The sequence below is a fragment of the Muscardinus avellanarius genome (assembly GCF_963383645.1).
Source record: "Muscardinus avellanarius genome assembly, chromosome: 8".
Lineage (NCBI taxonomy): Eukaryota > Metazoa > Chordata > Mammalia > Rodentia > Gliridae > Muscardinus > Muscardinus avellanarius.
Window position 1 is genome coordinate 118,427,715 of NC_137794.1, and position 20,613 is coordinate 118,448,327.

At 42.1% G+C, this 20,613-nt stretch overlaps 1 protein-coding gene across 1 annotated transcript in view; it reads left to right on the forward strand.

Moving 5' to 3' along the window:
* Window positions 1–3,097: 3,097 nt before the first annotated feature.
* Window positions 3,098–20,613, forward strand: part of FAM120B (family with sequence similarity 120 member B) — a gene marked incomplete at both ends in the record, with an annotated part of 56,297 nt that continues 38,781 nt past the window's right edge. The window contains 3 exons of the mRNA XM_080700314.1: window positions 3,098–4,579; window positions 10,504–10,684; window positions 15,210–15,311. Of these exons, the coding sequence (XP_080556440.1) occupies window positions 3,098–4,579; window positions 10,504–10,684; window positions 15,210–15,311 (1,765 nt within the window). The remainder of the gene's footprint in view (window positions 4,580–10,503; window positions 10,685–15,209; window positions 15,312–20,613) is intronic.

Here is a 20,613-nt window from a genome sequence, read left to right on the forward strand (position 1 = left end):
TTTGGCAGTACTGGGAATGAAACCCAGGGCCATTCTACCTCCGAGCTACACCCAGCCCTATTTTTTTATTCTTTATTTTGAAACAGGGTCTCACTGAGTTGCAAAGGGCATTCACTGAGTAGCTGAGGCTGTCCACGAACCGCCATCTTCCTGTCTCAGCCTCCCAAGTACTGGGATTACAAGCGTGTGCGACCATGCCCGGCAATAATTTGTGTTTCGGGCGCCATATGACGTTAGTCATATCTTGCTGCCTTGAGATTTGCATTCTTGCTTATCTGACGTCTCCACATCCTTCACAGTCTGGGTGGACTTAGAAGATGAAGGGAGCTAACTGGTCTTTGGGCAGAACCTTGTTAGCTCTCCTGCGGAGTTCAAGTGCTCCTGTGGTTAGATTCATTTCACTGACCACCTCCTTTGAGAAAAGCCGTGGTAAGAAGGATAGTAGTTCACTTAGTTGAGTTTATGCAAGTAGCTTTTACTTAGCTTCAGGGTTGTACACTGCAAATTTATTCAGAGGAACTTATTGCAGCCTTTGTTCCATTAATTTAGCAAGGAGACAACCCTATTGCTGTAAGTTCTTATAAAGCATAATAACAAATAATTTTAGTTTACCTTTAGACATCTGTTTCTTTTTGAGGTATTCTGCTGGAAAAATATTCAGGGACTTAAAACATTTAAGTTTAAATGTAATAAGGTATTTCTAGAGGATTTTTTAAATAGTTGTTTGGTTTTTTTTTAAGTTGTTTTGTTGTGGGAAAACAATTCTGTAGGGTTCTTGGGTTCAGCATGCGCCAGTCAGAGAAAAGACAGAGGTTTTATTTCAGAAAGTGAGGGATTCATGGGGGAAGGCATGCCATCTTAAGAGGTGGAGAACGTCCTAGCAAGAGAGTCTTTGCTGCTTTTTCAGTTTTTTAATAGAACCCCAAGAGGGGTTGGGTGGGATTCAGTAGTTTTTTACTAAACATTTCAGGAATCAGGTGGGGAAGAGGGCCATTGTGAGTAAGGGTGTGGCTCACCGGGACTTCTGCCTAACAGAACATACCCTATAGGGTGGAGTGAGAAATGATAAACTTTCCAGATTTTAAAACTGTATTTTTCTTTTCTTCCTAATTTGTCACCTTTCTACCTAATATTTTATTTCTTCAATCCTACCTCAGTTTAAAATTACCTAATTTAAGATGTAAATTATCTTATTTTTGCAAGTAAATCGGTGATGTTCAGAGATGTTTAATGATTTGCCTTCATTCATACAATAAGTCTGTACCTTTGTTAGGCAAAAAGACTAACTCCTGAGGACCATTGTTCTTATAAACCAATGTTACTCAATGCAGAAGAATCTTATCTAGATTAACTCTTATGTTTGAACATTTAACATAAAGTGGATCACATTACACTCTTGAGCATATCTGCCTGCATCTGTTTATGTATGCTATGGTCTATAAGAGTGGACAGTATAGCCTGGTGTGGTGGCGCATGCTTGTCATCCCAGCATTTGAGAGGCTGAGACAGGAGGATCGTGGTTTGCGGACAGCCTCAGCTACTTAGTGAGGCCCTTTGCAACTCAGTGAGACCCCATTTCAAAATAAAGAGTAAAAAATTGGGCAGGGGGTGTAGTTCGGAGGTCAAATGCCTCTGGGTTCCAGCCCCAGACCCGCAAAAAATAATAATAATAATAATAATAATAATAATAATAATAAATAAAAGTGGACAGTATTAGTATTACTTTAACACTCTAGCCCAAACAATTACCTTAATATAGATTCATGTAAATTATTACAAAGTCATTTTCAGTAAAACCAAGGCCAACTAGAAAGCACCCCTCCTTAGTACTGGGGATTTAACCTATAGCATTCTACTTCGAGCTACACCCCAGCCCTATTTTTTACTCTTTATTTTGAAACAGGGTCTCACTTAAGTTGTGTAGGGCCTCACTAAGTAACTGAGGCTGCCTTTGAACCCACGATCCTCCTATCTCAGCCTCCCAAGTACAGGGATTGCAAGTATGTACCACCCAACTCAGCTTATGTAGTAGGTCTTAAAAATAATTTCTGTGTAAGTTCTTAGGTGCAAAATAATTACTTCTTTGGAAACTTTTAACCTCTTTATGAATGTGGTTGAGAAATATCTTGAAGCCTGGTGCAGTGGTGCATACCTGTAATCCCAGTACTTAGGAGACTTAGACAGAAGGATTGCAAGTACATGAACAGCCTCTTCAACCTTGTGAGGCCTCTGTAACTAGTGAGATCTTGTTTTTGAAAATAAAAAATAACATAGGATGTATCTCAGGTAGAAGTCCCCTGGGCCCATTTCCTAGTACCACAAAAAAGAAAGAAAGAAAGAAATATCTTCAATAATAGTGAAAATCTTAAAAGATTGCTAACTATCTTGTCCTTGTGAAAGTCCAGCTCCAGTAATTAATACATGCTTATGTAAAGTGCCTTATGTTTTTGTTTTTGTTTTTGTTTTTTTTTTCTTTTGCGATTCTGAGGATGGAACCCAGGGGCATTCTACCTCCAAGTGACACCCCCAGCCTAAGTTTTATCCTCATTTTGAAACAAGTTCTCACTAAGTTGCAGAGGGCCTCATCAAGTAGCAGCTGAGGCTGTCAGAACTGTAATCTTCCTGTCTCAGCCGCCCAAATGCTGGGGTGACAAGTGTGCGCTACCACACCCAGCTTGCCTTATGTATTTTACTTGAAAACTCTTTTGGCTCTTAGCCAGTATGTCATATTACTTTGGTGACACTAGTATTTTGGAATGTTAAATATTGCCTCATGTTTGCTTTTTTTGTGTGTGTGGTACTGGGGGTGGAACCCAGGGACTTTTCTACCTCCAGGCTATCCTCCCAGGCCTATTTTATACTTTATTTGGAAACAGGGTCTCCCTAAGTTGCTGAGAGCCTCACTCAGTAGCTGAGGCTGGCTTCGAACCTGTGTGATCCTCCTGTCTCAGTCTCTCAGGTGCTTGGATTACAAGCATGCACCACCACGCCCGGCTCCTCATGTTTGCTTTTAAAAGTGCCATATGTCTAGTGATAATGGCATAGTTGCTAATTGCAGATTTGTTTTTCTTTGCAGATTCTTTCCCAGAGTCCAGTCATGGGTGTGAGAGGTTTACAGGGGTTTGTGGGAAGTTCCTGCCCACATATATATACAGTAGTCAATTTCAAAGAACTGGCAGAGCACCACCGAAGCAAGCACCCTGGGTGTACTCCTACTGTCGTGGTGGATGCCATGTGCTGTCTCCGGTACTGGTACACCCCAGAGTCTTGGATCTGCGGGGGCCAGTGGCGAGAATACTTTTCTGTCTTGCGAGGTTTTGTTGACACCTTTGCAGCTGTTGGCATCAAATTGGTATTCTTCTTTGATGGCAAGGTAGAACAGGATAAGAGAGATGAGTGGGTGAAACGAAGACTTAAGAACAACAGAGAGATATCCAGGATTTTCCATTATATCAGGTCACACAGGGAGCAGCCAGGAAGAAACATGTTCTTCATCCCCTCGGGGCTGGCCATATTTACACGGTTTGCTCTGAAGACTCTGGGTCAGGAGACGTTGTGTTCACTACGGGAGGCAGACTATGAAGTGGCTTCCTATGGTCTTCAGCACAATTGTCTTGGGATTCTTGGAGAAGACACAGATTACTTAATTTATGACACTTGCCCCTACTTTTTAATCAGTGAGCTCTGCCTGGATAGTCTTGACACCATCATGCTGTGTCGAGAGAAGCTTTGTGAGAGTCTGGGCCTCCGTGTGACGGACCTTCCTCTGCTAGCCTGCCTGCTTGGCAATGATGTTATCCCAGAGGGCATGTTTGAGAGCTTTCGGTACAAGTGCTTAACATCCTACACTTCTATAAAGGAGAACTTTGACAAGAAAGGTAATATTATCCTAGCTGTATCAGACTATATTTCTAAAGTTCTTCATTTGCATCAAGGTGAGAAAAAATTAGAGGAAATGTTACCTTTGGGACCAAACAAAGCTCTTTTTTATAAAGGAGTGGCATCATATTTGTTGCCAGGACAGAAATCTCCATGGTTTTTCCAAAAACCCCAAAATATCATAACATTGGACAAGCAAGTAATATCAATGAGTTCAGACCCTAAATCCAAGCAAGGTGTTTCTATATATACAGAGTCTGAATCTACACAAGAGGTTCCCATGTGTACAGAGCCTGAATCTAAGCAAGAAATTCTCATATGTACAGAGCCTGAACCCAAGCAAGAAGTCCTGTGTACAGAGCCTGAATCCAAGCAAGAAGTTCCCATGTGTACAGAGCCTGAATCCAAGCAAGACGTTCCCATGTGTACAGAGCCTGAATCCAAGCAAGAAGTTCCCATGTGTACAGAGCCTGAGTCCAAGCAAGAAGCTCCCATGTGTACACACCTTGAAATCAAGCAAAAATTACCTGTAGGAACAGATGCTGAATTTAACTTTGAACCATCCATGTGTACCTTCCCTGAATTTAATCTAGAAGTGGCCCAGTATATCTACCCTGAAATTCAATATGAAGACCCCTTGAATATAAAGCATAGAATAAAGCAACAAGTAACCATGGTTTCAGATCCTGAAATCTTAAAGGTAGGTAGATGTGCCCACTCTAAAATGTCATGATGGAAAATATATCCACTGATGGGTTTGTTAGTGAATGTTTACTTCTGAAGTGGTCAAGGGACTAGGTGTGTGGGGGGAGGGGAGAGACACAGAAACCTGAATCTATTTGGGAAGGATGATATAATGTCAGTAAAAACATTTGATATTGTCATATTACTATGACAGGCAAGAGCTATAGGAATTCTAAGCAGAGAGAATGTTGGGGTTAGAGTACAAAGAGAAGTTCCCTGAGAGGTAGAACCAGAGCAGACCTTCAAGGGGCCAGCATTTGCTCCGACGAGACAAAACTTGGGGTTGTGGGAGCTCTACACGTGCGCATAGCTCTATTCTCCAGGCTGCGTGATGGGTTTGAGGGAAAGGATGCTTGGGAAGGGTAAAGCATAGCCAGATCGTTTAAATGCCACGTGAAGAATTTGGGGTAATTTTGAACATACTATAAAACTTTTGAAGAGTTTTGGTGGAGAGCCACTAGGAAGTACCCATTTAAATGAGGTTCCATGCTGGGCATAGTGTTTATCGTTCCTTTTATGATCTTCTTGGCAGCCTATAAGGTAGGTGTTATCTGTTTTTGACCTCTCTGATGTTCGGGATCTGAACCCATGATTCGCACGTGCCCCTGAGCTTAAGACTGGTTTAACATGAATGTCCAAAAGCTTCTTAAGTTTAGAACCAAACATGTGTTTACCCAGAACCCTTTTGTGTGTGTGTGTGTGTGTGTGTGTGTGTGTGTGTGTGTGTGGCACTGGAGATGGAACCCAGGGGCATTCTGCCTCCAAGCTACACCCCTTTTATGTTGAAACAGGGTCTCACTAAGTAGCTGAGGATGGCTGTGAACATGTGATCCTCCCATCTCAGCCTCCCAAGTACTGAGAATACAAGCATGTGCAACCATCCTCGGCTAGTTTTACATTTCTTGACTTTCTTCTGTTTTACCTTTGCTCTGTGGTGTCAAAGCCTTGCACATATTCCTCTCCCTTCTGGAATACTTCCACTGCCCTCTTCTATTTTTTTGCAGGTCTGGGAATGGAACCCAAGGGCATTTTACCTCTAAGCTATACCCCCTGCCCTATTTTTTTTTTTTTTTATTCTTTATTTTGAAACAGGGTCTCAGTTGCAGAGGGCCTCACTAAGTAGCTAAGGCTGTCGGAGAACTGCGATCCTCTGGTCTCAGCCTCCCAAATGATGGGATTACAAGCGTGTGCCACCACACCTGGCTCTCTGCCCTCTTCTAATTAACACTTTTCTTCTCTGTTACAGTGTGGACGCCATTAGATTAGCACTGCGTCGTACCCACTGGTTTTCAGGCCTGATGTTCATGGCATGGCCTCCAGTAGAATTCTGTGTATACGCTGAACACCATCCTGCTAGACTGGCAGTGCTGAGGGCAGAGTGTGTCTCATTTTTTCTTCTTAATTCCGTGTCTGTTGTACTTAGCATACTTTCTGTCTCATAGCAGTGACTCATTAAGTATTTATGGAATTAATTTCTTTCTCTCCTACCTTTAACTTCTTGCCTTAGTGACTTCTGTATAGCTATATGGATTTCTCTTTAAAGTGTTGTTAAACTTTTCTCTCTATAACATACACTGTACCAGATAAGCCTACCTAACCCAGGTAACTAAAATGTAGTGTGTGACACATCCTTTAATTTTAATTTTAATTTTTTTTTTCAGTACTGGGGATGGAATCCAGGGGCATTCTACCACAGAACTACACCCCTAGCCGGATTTTTAATTCTTTATTTTCAAACAAAGTCTCACTAAGTTGCAAAGGACCTCACTAAGTAGCTCACCCTCCCATCTCAGCCTCCCAGGTACTGTGTCACACCTGGCTTGTGACACATCCTTTAAGAGAATATAGATGAAAAAGCATAAGCAGAGCACGATGGCACACGCCTGCAATTCCAGAGCTTGGGAGGCTGATACAGGAGTATCACAGATTCGAGGCTAGCCTTAGCAAGTAGCAAAACTCTTAGCAAACTAGTGAGACCCTGTTTCAAAACAAAATATAATAAGGGCTGGGGTGTGGCTTGGAGGTAGAATGCCCCCAGGTTCAATCCCCAGCAACACCACCAAGAAAAAAATAAAATATTAAGGATTTAGGAAAAGAGAGTGATTACCTTTACTTGGAGCATTCAGACTGCTTTATGGAGGTAAAGAATTACTCTGGGAGTTGGAGGAAGGGCAGAGTGGTTGGACCTCCAGTGGAAGTGTTGCCAGGGAGGGTTGTGAAGACATGGGAGGAAGGCTGGTGCTGGGACGGAGAGAAAGGGGCTTGAGCAGGTGAACCGCGTTCTCGCGCTGGAGTCTGGGAATGGACAGAGAGAAGCCAGATCTGATGTGTGCAGATTGGATGTAGGAATACGATTGATTTGGAAATGATCCCCTGCGGCAGCTGTGTACGTGGTGGTTGCATGCATCAAGGCATCCTCTTATGTGAGCCATCATGAAGCTCTGCTGGGGAGAGGCTCTGGCGTCTCTCGCTGAGGGTGGACGCACGTGCAGGCCTACTCACATCCTGCAGGCACACACCCAGTGCTTGGGAAGGCCAGCGTTCCAGCCTCACCTTTGCCATCAGGTGCCACTTAGCAAGGCCATGTGTTCCTGACGCTTCCTGCTGCTTTCCACTTGTGTGCAGCCTTGTGCGTGTCTCTGGGCTCTGAGTCTTTCCAGAGGGCTTTTTTATTTACCTCACTGAGTCTCCCTCCTGGTCAGCTCACTCGGTTTCTTTCAAGGGGTTGGGGTCTAACAGATTAGGTCTGGCCACAGAAGACATCATATGTATCATTAAAGAATTTGGGGCTCAGTTTCTATACCTCTGGAGGAAGCACTGGGTATTTTTAAGTAATGTGTTGTCTGACCAGGTATTTGTGATTTGAAGCATGGGTTAAATTGCAGAGAACGCATTTAAAGACATGCAAAACCTCAGGTAAAGAACAAAAGAACTAGAATCAGGAGCATACCAGTGGGCGTGGAGAGCGCCTCACAGTGCCTCGGAGGCGGAAGCAGTCCCAGGCATGTCTTGCTGTGTGCCGTGCTTCCTCCTGAGCAGAGGGGTGCTGTCTGCAGTGGGCAGGTGGAGGTGGAAGTGCATCAGGAGGGTGCTTAGCTGAGTCCCACTGCAGGGCGTGTGCCACTGCTGGCTTACCCAGAGTGTATTCAGGCTGGAAGTGCCCTTTCCAGCAGAGCCAGCCCCCTGGAAACCCGCAGTGCACCAGAAGAAAGAGGATGAGGAGTGATCCCAACAAAAGCCCAAGAAACAGCTTTTAGGAGCAGGGAGAAAGTCATTAGGAGTGTGAGTGCTGCAGAGGCCAAGGGGTTTGCCTTGGGATGCTAGTGATGCGCAAGCGTCAAGGTTGGAGCCGCAGGCAAGGGTTGGGGGTCTGGCGGTGGCTGAGGGGGAGACCGGGAAAGCTCTTGTGGGCTCGTCAGTGGCAGAGAGGAAGGTACTGTGCAGCGGGGTAGGTCACATAGTGCTCACACTTACTGAACTTAAATCTTTAAAAACTAATCCCAGTACTTTGGAGGCTGAGACAAGAGGATCACAAGTTCACAGCCAGCCTCAGCAATTTGTGAGGCCCTCCGCAACTTTATGAGACTCTGTTTCAAAAATAAAGAATAAAAAATAGGGCTGGTGGTGTAGCTCAGAGGTGGAATGCCCCTGGGTTCAATCTCTAGTACTGCAAAAAAAAAAAAAAATCTTTAAAAACAATTTTGAAGCCAGGCGTGGTGGCGAACACTTATAATCCCAACATTCTAGAGGCTGAGACAGGAGGATCTCGGTTCTTAGCCAGCCTCAGCTACTTAGTGAGATCCTTTGCAACTCAGATCCTGTTTCAAAATAAAAGAAAAAAAAAATAGGGCTGGAGGTATATAAATTAAATAACAGTGAAGTCTTGTAACCCCGATGGGCAGCTAGAATTCCAGTGTGAGCACAGTTACCCTAGAAAGCCTCGGGTGGACGGGCTGTGGTGCAGAGCCATGCTGGGTGCAGTCACCACCACACAGATGTACTTCTCCACGTCAGCATTTTAGAAATCAGTTAGACTGAAGGGAAGCTTACATGGTTTCATAATGCTGGATATAAACTACATTAATTTCATTAACTTTGCTTTAGAATTTTAGAGTAGGTGAGTATATTAAATTTTTCAAGTGTACGGTGCCATCTATATATTGAAGGGAAGAGACAGAAAGACTTAGATGGGGCTAGAGGTGTAGCTCAGTGGTAGAGGACTTGCCTAGCCTGTAGGAGGCCCTACGTTAAGAGACAGAAAAGCGCAGTGAAAGAAAAAAGGCACTTTGATGATACTGGTTCAATTGATGAATTAAAGATCATAATTGTAGCTGGGCCGTGCTTGGGAGGCGGAGACAGGAGAATCATGCATGTTCGAAGCCAGCCTCACTGGCTTAAGAGACCCTGTTTACAAATAAAAATATAAAATAGGTCTGGGAGTGTAGCCTGGAGGTAGAAGGGCTTCCAGGAACCCCAGTACCACCACCAAAAAAAAAAAAAAGAAAAAGAAAAAGAAAAAGAAATCACAATTGTAGAGAACTTAACCAAAACCTCAGAAAAGAATTTCATCTTTTCAAATTCTATATTATTGCCAGAATGAAAGATTTTAGTAAATTTGTAAAAATGCCAATATTCTTTTCATGTCAAAAAGAATAAGAAGTGAAAGAGGGAATAAAAAAGAAATTAAGAGTCAGGTGTGTTGGTGCACACTTGAAATCCCAGTACTTGGGAGGCTGAGGCAGGAGGATCCCGGTTCACAGACAGCCTCAGCTACTTGAGTGAGGCTCTCCACAACTTCTTAGTGGAGGTTCACTCAAGCCCAGGAATTTGAGGCCAGCCTGAGCAACCCAGCAAAAGAAAATAAACCACTCTTTTTTTTTTTTTTTTTTTTTTTTTTTTTTGGTGGGTCTGGGGATGGAACCCAGAGGCATTTGACCTCCGAGGTACATTCCCTGCCCTATTTTTTATTCTTTATTTTGAAACAGGGTCTCACCAAGTTGCAGAGAGCCTCACTAAGTAGCTGAGGCTGTCCACGAACCAGGATCCTCCAGTCTCAGCCTCCCAAATACTGGAATTACAAGTGTGAGCCACCACACCCAGCTAATAAACCACTCTTGAAGGAACAAAGAAATAGTACCTCTTCTACTTCATGCAGGCCTTGTGGTATGGGAGGGGCAGATGGTGGGAATGAGCCGCTGAACACTGAATGTTCAGTTGTGGTTCTAAGAGAGGAAAGGGCATAGGGAGATGGTCACAGAGAGGTGACCGTGAGGGGTGGGGTGGGAGACAGTGGTGAGGAGGACATTCTGGTGGTATGCATGCTTCTGGAGGCAAGGGAAGGTGGGAGAGGCTTGTTCTGAGGAGGGATGAAGGTGTGAGTTTTTCTGAAGGCAAATAGTATATGAGGGGCCAAAGGAGATGCCGGCTTATAAGACCTGGAGTGTCTTACAGCATAGTGAGGGATCTGTGGTATTCAAGTCTTAAGAGGGTACAGTTGGACCTGCTTCCAAGACAAGATGGAGGTGCTGTGGTGTTGAGGGTGAAAGGCAAGAAACGTGAGCTGGGGCTCCTTAGGAGCCTTTTGCATGACCCTGGGGAAAGCAGCAAGCACATGGTTACTGGGCAGACTCTAGATAATAATGAGCTACCGCCGCGGTAAAAATAAGACTGGGAGAGTTATATAAGCAAAGGTTGTACTTGATAGCCCAAAGGAAAGCAGGCACAAAGGCCATTCGATATGAGTTTGAATGGCAGTTATTCATTTCTGAGTGCCTTAACTCAGTTTAACTCAAAACTGGCATATGATAAAAGCTATTGATTGTTTCTATCTGAAGATTGTTGTTTATTAAGGAGAAACCGTTGTTTCTGAATTTTGAACAGGTTGCCCAAACGCACCATGTCCAGGCAGAAAGCTACCTAGTGTACAACATCATGGACAGTGGGGAGATCGAGTGCAGCAACACCTTGGAGGACGAGCTGGACCAGGCGCTGCCCAGCCAGGCCTTCATTTACCGCCCTGTGCGGCAGCGCGTCTATGCGCTCCTTCTGGGGGGCTGCAAAGGTAAGAGTTTGTTGGTCTTCCAGAGTAGTGGTTCTTTTTGCAGTTGATTTCTGAGAAACTTTCTGATTGAGTAGAGCCTGTTCTTTCAGGACAAGGAAACAAATAGCTCTTTTTCTGTATAAAATTTGTGATTGATTTGTAGTTTAAGTGTTATGTGTAAACATTTAAATTACTAGTGCCACAAGACATTTATACGAATTGGCAAGCAGTTGATCATTCATAAATGAAGAATGCTTTGTTTCTATGAAATGTCTTATTTTTATGCCTTAAAAATACATGCTTTTTTGTTTTTGTTTTGCAGTACTGGGGATGGAACCCAGGAGCATTCTACCTCCGAGCTACAACCCCAGCTCTATTTTTTATTCTTTATTTGGAGCAGGGTCTCACTGAGTTACAAAGAGCCTCACTAAGTAGTTGAGGCTGCCCTCAAACTGCGATCCTCCTGTCTCACCTCCCAAATGCTGGGATTACAAGCATGCGCCACCACGCCCAGCTAAAAGACATGTTATAAAAAATGCAGGAGCTCTTTCCTGCTGTAGGAGTATAGGGTATATTTACCATTAGAAGACAGTGTCTACTTAGGTGCCACTCAAAATGTGATTTTCATAAAATAATTTTACAAAATTTACTACATTATATTTTAAAATATAAAAACAATTTTCCTTTAGGGTTTTTGTTAAGTTTGTAATCTTTCCTATCTTTATTTTCATTATTTATTATTTTTAACAAAAAAAAGTAGGGGAGGACCATCAGTATCCAGAGCAGTAAAAATGAGAAGGCTTTTCATGTCAGGAATAAAGTTAACTAAGGACCCGTAACTCACTTTTGAGAAGAGTTTGGGGGAGTCTAGATGTACAAGAGCCCTTAATAAATAGAAATCAGTGATACATAATGCTAGTTACCTCTTAAGTGAAAGGCCTTGTTCATCATTAAGACCTTAGACAAGGATTATTGTTTCTTAATGAAGTGATCTTTGTAAAAAATGAAAATCATGAGACTTTATTGTTTTATAAATCTAGACTACTAGCTGGGCATGGTGGTGCATGCTTGTAATCCCAGCATTCGGGAGGCTGAGACCGAAGGATTGCGGTTCTCAGACAGCCTCAGCTACCTAGTGAGGCCCTCTGCAACTCAGTGAGACCCGGTTTCAAATAAAGAATAAAAAAAATAAGGCTTGGAGCTCGATTGCTTCTGGGTTCCACCCCCAGACCTGGAAAAAAAAAAAAAATCTAGACTACTTGTTCTAAAGTTGGCTTTGTCCAGCACAACATGTGTCCTCAGCTTTTCTCATTATTAGTGTTTGCATGGTATCTTTTATTTTCTATTCTTTTACTTTTAATCTGTCTTTTATATTTAAAGTTCATCTTTTTGGGGGAGGATCAGGGAGTACTGATCCCCGATTTGTAAGATTAAACCTAAAAACATTCTACCTCTGAGTTAGATCCTCAGCCTTATTTATTTATTTGTTTGTTTATTTATTTGCCGAAGGCCAGCTTAGTCCAATCGGGGCGCGAGTTTACTCGAGGTCGAGAATCTCAGTAAAGATGGGGAAGGATAGAGTGAAATACTGCAGATTCTTATCTGCAGTGATTCTTTCCCTTTTAGGGACTAAATTTCTTTAAGTCCCTAGTGACGGCGCTTCTTGGAAAGAACCTGACATGGATCAATGCTTCTTGTGCAATCAAACACTTTATTCTGGACACAAGATTTTTTATATATTCCCCTCTCCCAGAGAATTTCTAGTAAAAAAAAGTGCAAAACACCCAAGGTACAATAGAGAGATACACATGCATATTACCAACCCTGGACAAGACAAAAGTAAAGGCCTGGGATATCACAGGTCTTTGTGATTGAGATCAGTCCCATTATCCCAGGTGGGTCTTGTGCTTTGACCCAGCCCCCTTTGACCTTGCAGCTGCAGAGGCTTTTATTTGGCTAATTCCAGAAGAACAAAAGTCACACCCAAAATCACTTGAAGAGTCTGGTTTGTTTTTAAGAGTTTTCTTTAACCCGAGATTCCAGCTTTCATATAGTTATCGTAGGGAAATCTGTGTTCCTTTACGATGATTTAGAGAATTTCTTTCGATGAATGTCTGCTGGATTTTTTCTGCAATACAATCTGCTGTCTGAAAGCTTAAGCAAACTCATAACACAGTTTAGCAGGTAAATACCAAGAAATAATTACTGACTGGAATGCTGCCACTGCATCTAACTGGTTTTTACCATTTGAACAAAGCTGAAAGTTTATTTTCCACGGACTCAGTTTCTCTCACAGTCCTGATCTTTTACCACCAGAGCAATTCGTGTGGAGAGTTAAAAGAATCATTACTAAAAGAATAATAGTTATGAAAGAATATCTAAGAGTGGAGAATACTTTTGGCCAGCGACCACACCTTCTCTCGGGGCTATTTCTCACGGTGAGAATCGCCTATGGACTGCATGAATAAGAATGCAGATGCCGAGAGATCTGGTGTCTGCATTTATTTATTTATTTTGGTAGTACAGGGGTTCCTGGAAACCCTTCTACCTCCAGGCTGCACTACCAGGCACCTATTTTTTATATTTTTATTTGGAATCAGGGTCTCTTAAGCCATATGAACCTGCGCAATCCTCTTGTCTCCACCTCCAAAGTGTGGGGATTACAAGCATGCACCACCACACCTGGCTCCTTTTTATTTTTTATTTTAAAACAGGGTCTTGCTAAGTTGCTGAGGTGCACCTAGAACCTGAGATTCCCCTGCTTGCACATCACAAGTACTGAGATTACAGTCATGCACCACCACACCTGGCTTAAAGTATATCTCTTTGTAAACAGCTTATCTAACCTAACAATTTGTCTTAAAACTTTTTTTTAACCTCACTATCCTTTAATTGGAATGTTTAGGCCACTTATATTTAATGTAATTATTGACTTTTTGGGTTTTTTTCTACTTTGTTCTTTGTTTTATACTTTTTTCCCTTATTTTATCCTTTTGACTTTTTTTAAGCATTGATTGAATAATTATTAGCCCTTTGTTTCATGCTCTTATCTGGATTATTAGATTTTCTTTTATTAGTGATTGCTTTAGGATTTCTAGTCTGTTATCTTTAGCATCACAGTTTATCTTCAAATGATATTTTACCACCATATGTGTAATATAAAAACCTTCTATCAGCGTACTTTTATTCATCCCATCATTTTTTTCATTGTTTCATGTATTCTGTGTATTTCTAAAAACTGTTTAGTTTGAAATAATTACAGACTCACAGGTATGCTTCACACTGTACCCAGCAATTGGGCATCTGTGGGTCGTGTGTGGTGCTGTGAGGGGTGGGTCCTGAGGAGGGCTGCTGGGTTCGTCTAGGCCTACTGAGCAGGTGGGCAGCAGTGTTAATTGCTCTGGCCTTTTGCTCCTTTGGCGTGTTAGGGAATGGTAAGAGTACTACCTGATGTAAGGTCGTAAGGATTCTATGAGAAAGTGAGGCACGTATGTCTGCTGCAGGGACCAGTTAGTGCCTGCTGGTGCTATGTTCCTAGTGAAGGTGTCTGGAGCTCAAGGAGGCCTGGACTGAAGGCCTGGATGACTGGGGTGGGGCTCTGTGGGTACCATCAGGGCTGGCTCAACCCCGAGAATGCTAGCGTTTAGGGCTGGGCAGGAAGAGAGCAGCATCACAAAGAAAAGAGGAGACTAGGTAGGGAGCATCCAGAAGGACACAGACGTTGATGGGCTGGGGCTGACGCAGAGAACTCGGGAACACAGGGACCAAGCTGCATCTGTTGGGCGGCATGGCCCAGAAGTCATGATGGTGCTCGCAGCAGGTGGGCCAAAGCAGACCAGGTAGTGGAGGGAGTAAGCTGGGGAGGTTGCTCTGTAGGAGTTGGCTTTAAAGTAAGAGAAACAGCAGCTGCAGAGATACATGGAATCATAAGGGCTTGAACATAGGAGCCAAGATAAGAGGCTCAGGAGACAGAAGGACCAGTGAGTGCAGAGAGGTCTCTGAGGATGGGACGCCCAGAGGGAAGGTGGCTGTGGGGACAGGCTGGAGCGACTCCTTGTCACCGCTGACATCTGGTCCCTCAGGTGGCCTACTGAGATGCCAAGAGTCTTCCTTTCACCTCGGCTTTGCTGAGTGAAGGGAAGAGTCGAATCAGACTGAATTCTGGATGGTTATTATTCAACCAACATGCAGAAGTACTTTTGTTCTAGATTATTCCTTCTAGCTTTTTGAATAGTCTTAGCATAATCAACTTGATTGTGGCTTAATGTGGTGAGTTCAAGACCAGAAAGGACTTTCCTGTTGCAGCAGTTTTCTCTCACTGTTTTCTGTAGCAGTGTGAGAGTGGAGGGGAGAGGAGGAGGGAATAGCTTTCAGACTTACTGACTCCTTGGAATGAGTCGTACCCTTAGGCTGGAGGTGCGAATCAGCTGCTGGTGCCTGTAGGCACTCCCATTTCCCTGGGTCAAGGGACCACTGGCGAGCAGAAGTTACCCAGAGATGAATGGGTTCCCTGCACTTGCTGACCTGCTGTGCTGTCTTTCTTCAGATGATACCAGCATCTGCCCAGCTGTCAAGGAGTGGTTCGTATATCCTGGGAACCCGCTGAAGCACCCGGACCTCGTCAGGCCTCTGCAGATGTTTGTTCCAGGTAGACAGCCGGAATCTGTTCATTGTAGAATGTTAGTTCAGGAATGAATCCAGTGAAAGCGTTTTCCCAGAGCTGCACATGGACTGATTTTATTTTGACCCTTGGTCCAAGACAGATGTGCCTCTGTGGCGAGGTGCTGAGAGTGATGAGGGGCAGGGCATGGGGCCAGTCTGCCGCTCACCTCTGCCGCTGCAGGAACAACTAACGTGGCTATGCTCAGAGGCCATGCTGTCCTGGCCCTGCGAGACCCCTGGCAGCACTTAGTAGACACCCCTGGGTTTATTCATGGGTTTGGTTTCTGGATGCTCTATTTGAATCAGCTCTTGAGTACAGCTGGAAAGGAGAGATAAAGGAGAGTTATTGCATCTGGAAATGTCAGGTTTTTTTCTTCTGATTGGTACCTTGGAGTACAGTGAAGGGGAAGAAAGGCAAAACTTACTAAAGATCAGCCTTTGTTCCTAGGAGTCCTTAGTATCTGAGCGAGGTCAGGAGTGTCTGGCAATCGGATGAGCCCTACACATGGACAGAGAAGAGGAGGAGGGTGGGTTTTAGTGTTTATTTTATTTTTGGTGGCCCATATTCTTGATTCAAAGAACAAATATTTCAGTGTTCCTTTTTTTTTTTTTTGCAGTACTGAGGATTGAACTTGGGAACATTCTACCTCTGAGCTATAACCCATCCCTATTTTTATTCTTTTTTTTTTTTTTTAAGTATCACTGGACTTTATTTTTTTTTAATTTTTTTTAACAATTTTTTTATTGAACATAAATAGTATACATTTACACTATATTTGGTGCCCTCTCCTCCCCGCCCCCGTTTTCTCTCCCCCCCCCACCAATGGTTGGCCAGGTTAACCATGTCTTATTCATAATTTTACACATGTTCAGGTGAAGATGTTCCTTAATCAAGATCGGCCTTTCTCCTCTCCTATCTTTCCATTAAAACTTAGCTAGTATTTCCCCTCTAATATCTGGGGTCCTACTGGTATCCTTTGTGTTTTCTAGTTTGGGCATATTAGAGGAAACATGTGTATCTTCTCCTTCTGTGCTTGGCTGATCTCACTTAACATGAGGCTTTCCAGGGCTTTCCATCTTCTTGCAAATGATATAATTTTGTTCTTCTTTATGGCTGAATAGAATTCCATTGTGTGTATTTCCCACAGTTTTGCTATCCATTCATCTGTTGATGGTGATCTGGGTTGGTTCCATATTTTGGCTATTACAAATTGTGCTGCTATGAACATAGGTATGCATATGTTGCTGTATTTCTCTGAATTCAACCCTTTTGGAAAGATACCCAGGAGTGGTATAGCTGGATCATATGGTGGATCTATTCCCACCTTTCTTAGGAATCTCCACACAGATCTCCATAGTGGCTGAACTAGTTTGCACTCCCACCAACAGTGTAAAAGAGTTCCTCTTTCCCCACATCCTCGCCAGCATTTGTTGTTGTTTGATTTCTTTATGCTTGCTACTCTGACTGGGGTTAGATGGAATCTCAGTGTAGTTTTGATTTGCATCTCCCTGATGGCCAGTGATGAAGAACATCTTTTCATGTATCTATTAGCCCTTTGTATCTCTTCTTTTGTGAAGTGTCTATTTAGTTCATTTGCCCATTTCTTGATTGGGTTGTTTGTTTTGTTGGTGTAGAGCCTTTTGAGCTCTTTGTATACTCTGGATATTAGCCCCCTATCAGAATGGTGGCTGGTAAAGATCCTTTCCCATTCTGTAGGCTTCCTCTTTAGGTTATTGATAGTTTCCTTTGATGAGAAGAAACTTTTTAGTTTAATGTTATCCCACGTGTTTATTCTTGCTTTAATTTCCTGAGCTTTGGAGGTTTTGTTGAGAAAGTTACTGCCTGTGCCAATATGTTGTAGTGTTGAACCTATGTTCTCCTCTACTAACTTCACCGTCTCAGGTCTAATTTCTAAGTCTTTGATCCATCTTGAGTTGAATCCTGTGTTAGGTGAGATATAGGGGTTTAGATTCATCTTTTTACAAATGGTTAGCCAGTTCTCCCAGCACCACTTGTTGAAAAGGCTGTCTTTTCTCCAGCGTATGTGTTTGGCCCCTTTGTCAAAGATTAATTGACTAAAGATGTGTGGGTTTGTTTCTGTATCTTCTATTCTAATCCACTGGTCAGTATATCTGTTTTTGTGCCAGTACCATGCTGTTTTTACTACTATTGCTCTATAGTATAGTTTGAAGTCTGGGATTGTAATGCCTCCTGCGTGTTTCTTGTTATTGAGAATTGCTTTGGCTATTCTAGGTCTTTTCTTTCTCCATATGAAGTTCATGATTGATTTTTCTAGGTCTCTGAAGAATGTCACTGGTATTTTAATGGGAATTGCATTGAACCTATAGATCAGTTTTGGCAGAATGGCCATTTTGATGATATTTATTCTGCCTATCCATGAGCACGGGAGATCTTTCCATCTTCCAAGGTCTTCTTCTATTTCTTTCTTTAATGTTTTATAGTTTTTGTTGTAGAGGTCTTTTACATCTTGGGTTAGGTTTATTCCTAGGTATTTTATTGGTTTTGAGGTTATAGTGAATGGAATTGTTGTTTTTGTTTCCTTCATTGTGGATTCGTTGTTGGCATAAAGAAAGGCCACTGATTTCTTTAGGTTGATTTTGTAACCTGCGACTTTGCCGAATTTGTCGATCAGCTCCAGAAGTCTTTTGGTTGAGTTCTTTGGGTCTTCCAGATAAAGGATCATGTCATCTGCGAATAAGGATAATTTCACTTCCTCTCTTCCTATGTGGATTCCTTTGATTTCCTTCTCTTGTCTGATTGCTGCAGCAAGAGTCTCAAGGACTATATTGAAAAGGAGAGGTGAAAGTGGGCATCCTTGTCTTGTTCCTGACTGTAGCGGAAATTCTTGCAGTTTTTCCCCATTCAATATAATGTTGGCTTTGGGTTTGCAGTATATTGCCTTGATGATGTTGAAGTACTTTCCTTCTATCCCAATTTTTTGCAGTGTTTTTAACATAAATGGGTGTTGGATTTTGTCGAATGCTTTTTCAGCATCTATTGCTATGATGATGTGGTTTTTGTTCTTGGTTCTATTTATGTGGTGAATAACATGTATTGATTTGCGTATGTTGAACCAGCCTTGTTTTTCTGGGATGAAACCGACTTGGTCGTGATGAATTATTCTCTTGATATAGTTTTGAATGCGTATAGCTAGTATTTTGTTTAGAATTTTTGCATCTATGTTCATTAAGGATATTGGTCTGTAGTTTTCCTTTCTTGAGGTATCTTTATTTGGTTTGGGGATTAATGTGATACTGGCCTCATAGAAGGAATTTGGAAGAGTTCCATCTCTTTCAATTTCCCGGAACGTGTTATGAAGTATTGGTATTAGTTGTTCACTGAAGGTTTTGTAGAATTCAGCTGGGAACCCATCTGGGTCTGGGCTTTTCTTTGGTGGAAGAATTTTTATTGCCGTTTCTATTTCTTTGGTTGTTATTGGTTGGTTTAGGCTTGCTATGTCCTCTTGGTTGAGTGTAGGAAGGTTAACTGTGTTTAGAAATCTGTCAATTTCATCCAGGTTTTCAAATCTATTGGAGTATAAATTTTTAAAGTACTTTCTGATAATATTTTGAATTTCTTCACTATCAGTGGTGATATCTCCTTTTTCATTTCTAATTTTGGTAATTTGAGTTGATTCTCTTTTTCTTTTGGTTAGGTTGGCCAGGGGTTTATCAATTCTATTAATCTTTTCAAAGAACCAACTTTTTGTTTTATTGATTCTTTGAATTGTTTTTTTGTTCTCTATTTCATTTATTTCTGCTCTAATTTTGATGATTTCTCGTCTTCTGCTGGCTTTGGGAATGGATTGTTGCAGAATTTCTAGATCCTTGAGTTGTGTCATTAGGTTCTTTACTTGGTGGGTCTCCATCCTTTTTATGTGGGCACTCAATGCGATAAACTTTCCTCTTAGTACTGCCTTCATGGTGTCCCATAGGTTTTGGTAGGTTGTGTCTCTGTTTTCGTTTGTTTCCATAAATTTCTTTATTTCTTCCCTAATTTCTGCTCTTACCCATTCGTCATTTAGTAGTGTATCATTCATTCTCCATGAATTTGAATACTTTCTTTCGAGTTTCCTGTTGTTGATTTCTACTTTTATTCCATTGTGGTCTGAAAAGATGCATGGGATTATATTACATTTTTTGAATTTGCTGGTATTTTCTTTGTGTCCCAGGATGTGATCTGTTTTGGAGAAGGTTCCATGGGCTGCTGAGAAGAAAGTGTATTCTGTAGTTCCTGGTTGAAATACTCTGAAAACGTCTATTAGGTCCATTTGGTTTATGGTTTCCTTTAGTTCTAAAGCATCTTTACTCATCTTTTGCCTCGAAGATCGATCCAGTGGTGTGAGAGGCGTATTAAAGTCTCCCAGAATTATTGTATTTGGGTCTACTTGGGATCTTATGTCCAGAAGGGTTTGTTTTACGAATGTGGTTGCACCCACATTTGGGGCATAAATATTTACTATCATTATATCTTCTTGGTGTATTGTTCCTTTTAATAAAAGGAAGTGCCCTGATTTGTCTCTTTTGAGTCTGTTTTGTTGGATATCAGGGTTGCTACCCCTGCTCTTTTTCGGTCACTGGTGGCATGGTATATCTTTTTCCATCCTTTCACCTTCAGCCTGTGAATGTCTTTGGCTGTGAGGTGAGTTTCTTGCAGACAGCATATGTTTGGATTATGTTTCCTAATCCACATTGCCAGTCTATGTCTTTTGATTGGTGAGTTAAGTCCTTTGACATTAAGTGATATTATTGAAATATGCTTTTTGTTTTCTGCCATTTTGTGTTCTGTCTACTCTTGGGTGTTGTGATCTTTCTTCTTTACTTAAATGGCCCACTTGTTAACTTCCTCTCTTCTCTGATTCTGGAGTCTGCTTCTTTTTTCTTCCTTATGATTTATTTCTTTAAGAATTTTCTCTAGTGTTGGCTTTGAATTCATGAATTTTTTGAGATTCTGTTTATCCTGAAAGACTTTGACTTCCCCATTGATCTTGAATAGTAGTTTTGCTGGATAGATTAGTTTGGGCTGGAAGTTATGTTCTTCCAGGGTCTGAATCACATCGTACCAGTCTCTCCTAGCATTCCTGACCTGGGTTGTATAGTCTGGGGTGATTCTTATTGTTTTGCCTCTATATGTCACCTGTCCTTTTGTTCTCACTGCTTTTAAGATTCCTTCCTTGGCCTCTATGCTGGTCAATTTGGTTATTATATGGCGTGGAGTGGTTTTTCTTTGGTCCTGTCTCAGTGGAGTTCTGTATGCCTCCTGTACT